This window comes from Myotis brandtii, unplaced genomic scaffold (assembly GCF_000412655.1).
Source record: "Myotis brandtii unplaced genomic scaffold, ASM41265v1 scaffold463, whole genome shotgun sequence".
NCBI classification, from domain to species: Eukaryota; Metazoa; Chordata; class Mammalia; order Chiroptera; family Vespertilionidae; genus Myotis; species Myotis brandtii.
In genome coordinates, this window is record NW_005367694.1 from 261,472 (window position 1) to 270,884 (window position 9,413).

A 9,413-nucleotide genomic window follows, 5' to 3' on the forward strand; every position below is an offset into this window, starting at 1 on the left:
CGAGAAATGAATGCGAACTAGGCCAGGCATTACAAGCAGAAGGAGAGCTGGTGGGGAAGGAAGGAGCCCACTCCCCTCCCCGGGAGTAAGGAAAGGTCAGGGCAGGCTGGTGTGGGGCTGGTGGACACATTTCAGCATCAGACCTCCCACTCTCTGAGCCTGGTACATACGAAGTGGACACTGCATGAAGGGTCACTGTCCCTAATGGTATTGCCATTGGTGCTCACCGCTCCAGGCCCGGCAGGCAGGCCCTGGCAGTGTGCCCAGCACCTGCTGCTCCCGGCTCAGATCTAATGCGCTGGCTCCTTCACTTGGGGGTGATTTGCAAGGTCCAGGTGAGAAGCAGCAGGTGGCAGACCCAGAACATGCCCCTGGTGACCCCGGATCCATAAGTCTCCAGGAACTGGGGAGTAGCTAGTGCGTCAGCCTTGGATCCCTGAGCTGGGGCCTGGGGTGTAGATGGCCCCAGGGCTGTCCCACTGCACCTGGCTAGAGCCCATCTCTTCTGGGAAGCTGCTCGTGGTTCCTTGTTGGTTGGTGCACTGTATTCTCAGAAAGGGCCTGGGAATGACCTGGGAGGGTGTTCATCTCCATCCTCACCCGTCTTCTTAAGAATGGGAGTGTGGGGCCAAGAGGGAGGTTGGGGGTGGTTGCTTTTTCTTTTTCTTTTTTTTAATGCAAACTTTTTATCATAGTAAGACATGCATAAAACAATTTTAACCATTTGTGGTGGTTGGTTTTTAATACCTGGCTGGGTGGTAAGAGCAGCGGTTGCCATTTGGGAGGTGTTTGCTACGTGCTAGGAGCTCTTGTTTAATTGTTAAAAATAATCCTTGAATTAATATGATGTTCCTACTGTACAAATGAGAAAGTTGAGTCTCAGAGAGATTCAGGGATTTTTCCAAGAGCTTGTAACTATTGGTAGATTCAAATACTGGCAGCCTGGGCTCCAAGCCTGCTTTCTTGACCTGTACTTTCTGCAGCTTCCCAACCCCAAGTGGATGGGTCTTATGATCTCCATTATACATATGTGGAAACTGAGGCTCAGAGAGGCCAAGTGACTTTCCCAGGGTCACAGGGTTTGACTGGAGGAAAGCCTCTGTGGGCCGTGACTGTCCTGGTGCTCAGCCTGCCTCTCCCCTACCCCCAGGTGGCGATGGTGGAGGTGCAGCTGGATGCTGACCATGACTACCCACCGGGACTGCTCATCGCCTTCAGTGCCTGCACGACGGTGCTAGTGGCCGTGCACCTGTTTGCATTAATGATCAGCACCTGCATCCTGCCCAACATCGAAGCAGTGAGCAATGTGCACAACCTCAACTCGGTCAAGGAGTCACCCCACGAGCGCATGCATCGCCATATCGAGCTGGCCTGGGCCTTCTCCACTGTCATCGGCACGCTGCTCTTCCTGGCTGAGGTTGTGCTGCTCTGCTGGGTCAAGTTCTTGCCCCTCAAGAGGCAGCCAGGCCAGCCGCGGCCCACTAGTAAGCCCCCAGCCGCCGGCTCGGTCTCCAATGACAGCAGTGGTGGCACTGGTGGCATCACCCCAGGCCAGGCCGCCGCCATCGCCTCAACCACCATCATGGTCCCCTTTGGCCTGGTCTTCATTGTTTTTGCTGTCCACTTCTACCGCTCACTGGTCAGCCATAAGACGGACCGACAGTTCCAGGAGCTCAACGAGCTGGCTGAGTTCGCCCGCTTGCAGGACCAGCTGGACCACAGAGGAGACCACCCCCTGACACCAGGCAGCCACTATGCCTAAGCCCTCCCAGGCCTGGGCACTTCCTAGCTTTGGCCTTATGCCCTTCCCCATGACCTTGTCCTGCCCCAGCCTCAAGGACAGCCTGCATAGGGTGCGGGCTTTCGTCAGGGGACAGAAATGGAGGGAAGAAGCTCTTTTCAAAGAGAAATTACTGCACTTTGAAACTTTCCTCTAGGAGAATAAGCACTTCCTGTTCTTCCAGCTCCAGGATTCGCCTCCTGCTAGGTGGCCACCAATGGGAGCCAGAGCCAGGACAAATGCTCCCTTTGTCCCTCCTCCCCGCCCATGCCAGTGCCATCTGGATGCTTCCTGTCCTTTCTGTCTTGACCTCCTTCTCCCTGTTCAGCGTCGAGTGTGTGCGCGTGTGTGTGAACACATAAATATACTCATAAGGGATGCCTCTTGTGTCTGTATTTGTTGGGTCTGGGCTGCCTGGTATCATTTCTCTTGGTGCCCCAATCAGGTGAGCCTCTAAGCTGATTGTTTTTCTCAACATTTTGAGAAATTTTAAACCTACCAAAAAGTTGCATGAACAGTAACAAATATAAATGCAGTCATTTCTTGTTATTTGCAGTAGTTCTGTTCTATAAAATCACTGTGAACGCTGAATGAGTGGATACTGAACCACTGCTTCTCTGGGAAATATGGGCTAGGTTCCTGCGAGCCTCTGGTCACAATATTTTTTGTCAACTGATTTTATGTATGTTTCTATCTAAAGACATCTTATTGAACATATATTGTTGACTTATTGATACTGAATTCAGGCCAACAGAACTATCACTCGTGCATGAATGAAGCTTATACCTGACACAGGTACGTAACGCATGTCACAGCCTTCCTGCCCTCGGGTATGCTACTCTTGAGAACCATTTTAAGTGGTGAAATCAATAAAAAGCACACAACGTGAAAAACATGGCACTAAATAGACCATGAGAGCTGAAACAAGGCGGAGTTCCTTATTCCACCTCAGCAAGTAGGCAGATTCACAAATACAGAAACCATGAATGATGAGGATCACTGTGTTTTTGCCCTTGAGCCATATGTGTTGATTGCAAATATGGTGACCCTTCATGCTTAAATACTTTCTCCTAAAACCAAGGACATTCTCCTACATAACCACATTTCAGGAAATCTGATGTTGATGCCTTACTACCTAATAGAACATTTGTGTTCACTTTCCCACTTGTCACAATCATGTCCTTTCTGCCAGTGGTTTTTACATCCAGGATCAGGGTGTTACATTTAGTTGGAACAGCCTCTCTTTATCCTGTGACATTGACATTTTTGAAAAGTCCAGATCTGTGGTTTGTAGGATGTTGCCTCAGTCTGGTTTTTCTGGTATTTTTTGTCATTTTTATAATCAGGTTGTGCATTTTGTCAGGAGTATTTGTCTCCATTTTGCAGATGACAAAATTGATGCCTGAAGAGGTTAAACAGTTGGTCAGAATTCGAACCTGGAAAGTCTTGGGCATTCACAGGGTCCGATTCTGGCTTTGCTTAAGAAGTGAGAAGATCCAATCCCCAGAGGGAAAGTAGGGGAGGGTGGGGGTGAGGGGAAGAGATCAACCAAAGGACTTGTATGCATGCATATAAGCCAAACCAATGGACATGGACAACAGGGGGATGAGAGCATGAGTGGGGGGGGGAGGATTGGGGTTAGTGGGGAGGGGGATGAGGACACATTTGTAATTCCTTAACTAATAAAGAATTTAAAGATTAAAAAAAAAAAGTGAGAAGATCCAGCAATAGCACTGGGCCCACCTTTTTGTAGAGCAACAACGAGCAGGAGTGAGTTGTAGCCACCCTCTTCCTCGGGACATATGTTAGCCACAGTCTCCACTGCTCCCTCTTTTCTCACACCAGGCCAGCTTCATCTATGCTACTTGCCTGGCCTCCGTGGGTCTTTGCATTTGAGAGCTCTGTCTGTCTCAGAAAGTGGTTTTATAAATACAAAGTGCTCTGACTAAAGTGAAGGTTGGTTGGGGGTAAGTGTGGCCCTAGTCCTTGTCCTGTGCAGACTTGAACTTGGCCAACAGCAGCTTTGTGGGCTGAATGGGGAAGGGGGCCGTCCTTTCTCCTGTGGTAGTTTCTTGCCTTCCTCCTGCAGCACGTGCACCAGGACCCACCCTGGTTGGCCTGGGATGATTAGGACGGGGCAGGGGCCACTGTTTGAAACCTTCCACTGCTCCCCAGAGAAGACGAAGGCACCTTCCATGCATCTTCCTAAGAGATCCACCTCCCTGCTTCTGCAGAGACCTGGGATCCCGCTGGAATAATTTCTATGACGGTAGTCTTAAGTTTTTTCCCCTAAACTTGCCTAAACTCAAGAATCACCAGGTTGGCTTGTAAAATGCAGATACCCAAGCCCATCCCTAGGTGTGTCTGATACTGTATTTTTAACTCCAGGTACTTTTAAATCCAGGCAATTTATGGAAATGCTAGTAGTTAAGAACACAGTCTCTTTAATTTCAATTTTATTGATACTTTGAATAGATAATACATTCACATGATTCCAGATACACAGTGAAATTTTTCCCTCCCCTATTCCCAGGTTCCTGAGTCTCCCCAGAGACAATGACTTTAAAATATACCCACACAGCTCTAACTGGTTTGGCTCAGTGGATAGAGCATCAGCCTGCGGACTCAAGGGTCCCAGGTTCGATTCCGGTCAAGGGCATGTACCTTGGTTGCAGGCACATCCCCAGTAGGGAGTGTGCAGGAGGCAGCTGATCGATGTTTCTCTCTCATTGATGTTTCTAACTCTCTATCCCTCTCCCGTCCTCTCTGTAAAAAATCAATAAAATATATATTTTAAAAAATATACACACACACTCTAGAGGCCCAGTGCACGAAATTCGTGCACTGGAGGGGGGGCGTCTCTCAGCCCAGCCTGTGCCCACTCGCAGTCCGGGACCCCTTGGGGGATGTCTGAAGCCAGCAGTCAGACATCCCTCTCGCAGTCTGGGATCCCTCTCCCAGTCCGGGACCCCTCACTCCTTACCGCCCACTTGCTCGCTGCTCCTTAGCGCTGCCGCAGGGGTGGGAGAAGCTCCCACCACTGTGTTCACCAGTCATGAGCCTGGCTTTTGGCTGAGCTGCGCTCCTGCTGTGGGAGCGCACTGACCACCAGGGGGCAGTTCCTGCATTGAGCATCTGCCTCCTGGTGGTCAGTGCGCATTATAGTGACTGGTCGTTCCAACATTTGGTCAATTTGCATATTAGGGTTTTATAGCATTTTTTTTTAATTGACTTTAGAGAGAGAGGAAGGAAGAGGGGGAGAGGGAAACATTGATTGGTTACCTCCCTACACACCTCGACTGGGAATTGAACAGGTGATCTTTCGGTACATGGTAGGACACTCAACCAACAGCCACACCAGCGAGAGGGCAAGACAACCATTGTTGCCAATTCACTTTATTTCCCATGTAGAGAGTGAGTTATACATAAACCAGCACACACCTCTGCTTTTTCTGAAAAAAAATGGTAGCTTGCACACACTGCCACTGTTCTGTACCTTAAGAGCAGATAGGCCTCTGTTTAAGTACAATCGACTTATAACTTGGTGACTAGGAAACCTCCCTGGACCTCAGTTTCCTCTCTAAAATGGCACTAATAGCCCTAGCTGGTTTGGCTCAGTGGATAGAGTGTCAGCCTGTGGACCAAAGGGTCCCGGGCTTGAATCCGATCAAGTGCACGTACCTCGGTTGCAGGTTCCTCCCCAGCCCAGGCCCTGGTCAGGGCTCGTGCAGGAGGCAACCAATCAATGTGTTTGTTTCATATCAATGTTTCTCTCTGTCTTTCCCTCTCTTCCCCTCTCCCTAAAAATCAATGGAAAAATATCCTCGAGTGAGGATTAACAACAACAAAAATGGCACTAATAATAGGACACCTCATAGGTTGATGAGGGGTCATGGGAGAGGACACGGGTAAAGCTGTCAGCATAGGGCCTGGCACCCGAGTGGGTGCCCTGTTAATTCTGTGCCCCGAGGCTGCCAGGCTCAGCTTCCTGGTGTCAGAGGTGCCATGCCTTGGGTCAGGCCACGCTGTTTATGACTTAGAGGCAGAGAGAACCTCGACAGTGTCGGTGAACATTTATTGAGTCTTTACTATGTGCCAGGTGCTTGGCGAGGCCTTTACAAACATCATGGTATTCCAGGGCTACACTGTTGAGGGTGGGCTGAATCATTCTTTTGTAGAGTTTACACTGCAGCATGTTTAGCAGGATCCCCAGTCTCTACCCACTAAGTGCCAGTAGCATTCTTGCCAGTTCTCACAACCAAAAATGTTTCGGGACATGCCAAATGCGCCCTGGGAAGGAGATGGGATGCCTTATTTGATCCTCACAGTAACCACAACAGCCCTGGGTGGTAAGTACCGTTATTCCCATGTTAGAGAAGAGGAAACCTAGAGAACAGAGAGATTAGGTGATGTACCCAAGAACACACAGCTAATAAATCACGCTGGATTCACACCCAGGCAATCTGGCTGCAGAGCTCATGTTCCTACTCATTATGTAAGAGTCTCTCTTATCGTGCAGGAATGTTGTCTAGATTAGAGTGATGCAGAGCCCTTCCCAGATATCTGCTTCACAACTAACCTCAATACATGTTACTCATATGGTTACATCTGTTAGCGAATCCTCACGATACCCCTGTGAGATCTCTTAAGTCCCATTTTGTAGCTGAAGCCCGGGGGTCCCTGGCTAAGGGTCACAAATCCAATAAGTCGGGAGTTCTTGGCCCCCGCTGTACATTGAAGTCATCTGGGGAAGCTTTTGAAGGCCCAGGCCTCACCCCAGACAGATGAGAAACTGGGCGTGGAACGTGGGCGTCTGTAGCTTTTAAAGTTCCCACAGGATTCCCAAGTCCAGAGCCCCTGGTTTAACCCCAAATCTTAGTGACCAATGTGAGCAGATGCAGGCTTTCTGCTCTCTGGAGCATCTCAGAGCTCAGAGGCTGGGAGACACCTCCTCTCTCTCCCCTGTAGGGTCAACCCATGCAGGCCAGAGCCCTCTTCCCTCTTCTCTACCTGAAATCCCTCCTGTGGCTCTCCTGCCCCGCAAACCTCACATCACAGGCCCAGGCGAATGCCACCAGGTTCTCCTTTATTCTCGTGCACTCAGGGATAGGGGCCTAGAATAAAAGCTGTAACAAGAGGGCCCCCGAGGCCAACTGGGGAGAGAATCACTGGCCCCTATTGACAAAGAATGATCCAGTGCTGGGAGGATGAGGTGCTCTCTGAGGATGCCAAGGGTGTGCCCGGAGTCACCACTCACTCCTCCAGTGGGAGCTCCACCGGTTTGAGCAGTTGGGTAATGCGGACTTGACTTTCTCCTGGAGCTCTGGTAGTCTCTGCAGGGGTGAAGGGGTGGTGGGAGCTGGTGTTTCAAAGACACTGTACCAGTGCCCTCTCCTCGAACCTAATACCCACAGCAGGAGGAGCGAGGACTGGACGAGCCCACTGGACAAGTGGAGGGCTGGGGCAAAAAAGTCCTCCAAGCAGCGTTCCTCCCAGTAAGCCCAGGGTACAAATGGGAGGGTTTGGGCAGGACTGGAATGGACTGGTCTTCAGTGAAATGGGTTTTGAAGGGGAGGAACCGGAAAGGACAAGGAAACCCTCCCCCAAAGCAGACTCCGGGAGCTGCCTCACCCACATAGAGGGTGACAGGTGTGCCCACCCCCTCACCTGGCATCAGTCTCCTTGTTTTTCCTCTTCTTTTAAAAATAATATGTTTTTATTGATTTCAGAAAGAGGAAGAGAGAGGGAGAGAAACATTAATTTAATGATGAGAATCATTGATCAGCTGCCTCCTGCACGCCCCCTACTGGGGATTGAGCCTGCAACCCGGGCATGTGCTTGGACTGGGGAATCTAACCGTGACCTCCTGGTTCCTGTGTCACTGGGCTCCTCTTTCTTCTTGAACATGGCCAAGGCTTCCTCTAGCACACCATCAGGGTCTACAATTTTGACCTGGGGGGAAACAGCAGGGATGGGTTTGAGGAGCATGGAAGTCCCAGGGTGCCAGTTTTATGAGGTGCTGCCTGCTTTGGGGGCTGCTGTCTGCCTTGTGAGGTGCTACCTGCCTCCCTGGAGATACCCAGACTGAAAACAAAACCTTGTCTGTTCCCTGGTTGGATTGGGCTGGATCAGGCCAGGTTGGGTGTGGTTGGGGGGTGGGGGTGCTGTTTTCTGTCTCTTTCTGGGTGTGGCCACAGGGCCCTGGTGAGAGCTGCCCACCTGAGGAATGGGGAACTGGGTAGGCGCAGGAGCCTCATCTCGGCCAAAGTCAATCATTGTGCCACACTTGGCTATGTTGTCCACCCAGAAGCCTTCAAATAGCTGACCGTGGTCCAGGTGGAAGAAACGCCCAGGCCCGTTCTTCAAGCCTCCCTGCCAGTAGCCCTCATAGCGGTTCCCATTCTCTGGAAGAAAGGGCAGGGAGGTGTGGGTGCTGGGCAGAGCATGCCCGGCTGGCCTTCTGCCACTCCCAGGCTGGGCACCAGGCCCACCAGGAAGCCAGAACAAAACTAAGTTGATTAGAGTGAGCTGGGCTGGTAGATGGGGTGGGGTCTGGGACAACTGACCTATAAACATCAGAGCCCTGGGGTGTCAGTGACTTCCAGAATCAAACCTGTTTCACATCTTGCCTCCACTACTTACTTGAACAAGCCACATGGTTTCCTACTTGTAAGAAAAATATTGCTAATAACATGAATCGGTGATGTTTTTTTTCAGCACTTACTCTGTACCTGGTTCCTTGCCTGTTTCTGACGTCACTCCTCACAAACACAATTCTATGAAGGATGAAGGACTCCATTTTACAGATGGAGCTTGCAAAGCTCAAGGAGTTTGATTGACTTGCTCAAGGTCACAGAGCTAGGCAGTGACAGAGGCAAGATTTGAAACCAAGGCCTGTTCATCCAAGGAGTCCATGCTCTTCATTGGGAGTCAATTCAACTTCTCATCTGATGGTGGTGAATTTAAGGGGAATTCCTTAGCACTTTTTGATGTCACAACTAACAGATTGTGTGACCTTGAGCAAGTAACTTAACTTCTCTGATCCTCCTTTTATTTGTAAGCACAGGATAAGAGTACCTGTATTACAGAATTGTGGTGAAAATTAAGTTATTTCAGTACTGTACAAGTGCAGCTATGATTGTTATGACCATAAGAAAATGTCCTAATTGCTCATATTTATTGTTAGGCCTTCCTTTTAGAGCAGCGGTTCTCAACCTGTGGGTCGCGACCCCTTTGGGGGTCGAACGACCCTTTCACAGGGGTTGCCTAAGACCATCGGAAAACACATATATAATTACATATGTTTTTGTGATTAATCACTATGCTTTAATTACGTTCAATTTGTAACAATGAAATTGGGGGTCACCACAACATGAGGAACTGTATTAAAGGGTCGCGGCATTAGGAAGGTTGAGAACCACTGTTTATAAGCTCCCTGAGGGCAGGGATCTGGTCCTGTCTTGCACCTTAACCCACACTGGAGTGGCGCTTTGGGGCTTTGCGGGGCGTGGCCTGATGGGGTCTGGGTTACACAGGGCCCAGAGGAATGCGGCCCTGAGGGCACGGGAGGAGGCTTGGTGACCAGGTCTGGGCGCGGTCATGTGGGCGTGGCCAGCAGGCCGGTGGGGCGGGG

General features: G+C 50.2%; 2 protein-coding genes across 5 annotated transcripts in view; one reads left to right on the forward strand and one right to left on the reverse strand.

The window, feature by feature from the left end:
* Positions 1-1,104: 1,104 nt before the first annotated feature.
* Positions 1,105-2,159, forward strand: ORAI1 (ORAI calcium release-activated calcium modulator 1). Its single transcript, XM_005875434.2, has one exon. It carries the CDS (start codon positions 1,157-1,159, stop codon positions 1,760-1,762), a length of 606 nt encoding a protein of 201 aa, XP_005875496.1. The 5' UTR covers positions 1,105-1,156; the 3' UTR covers positions 1,763-2,159.
* A 4,690-nt stretch (positions 2,160-6,849) lies between these two features.
* The window catches only part of MORN3 (MORN repeat containing 3), a 10,373-nt gene continuing 7,809 nt past the window's right edge, over positions 6,850-9,413 (reverse strand). Inside the window, exons 5-8 of one of the 4 annotated variants that reach the window (XM_014547055.1) lie at positions 8,501-8,511; positions 8,000-8,184; positions 7,638-7,732; positions 7,034-7,476 (exon numbers count right to left, since the gene is read on the reverse strand). In XM_014547055.1, coding sequence (XP_014402541.1) covers positions 7,182-7,476; positions 7,638-7,732; positions 8,000-8,184; positions 8,501-8,511 — 586 coding nt within the window. In that variant the 3' untranslated portion in view covers positions 7,034-7,181. Of the gene's footprint in view, positions 7,477-7,637; positions 7,733-7,999; positions 8,185-8,500; positions 8,512-9,413 lie in introns of all 4 variants that reach the window. The other 3 variants (XM_014547054.1, XM_014547053.1, XM_014547052.1) reach the window with 3 other exon arrangements.

Excerpts from the sequence above, each read along its gene's own strand:
- ORAI1 (XM_005875434.2), top strand. The coding sequence starts at position 1,157 with ATGGTGGAGGTGCAGCTGGATGCTGACCATGACTACCCACCGGGACTG.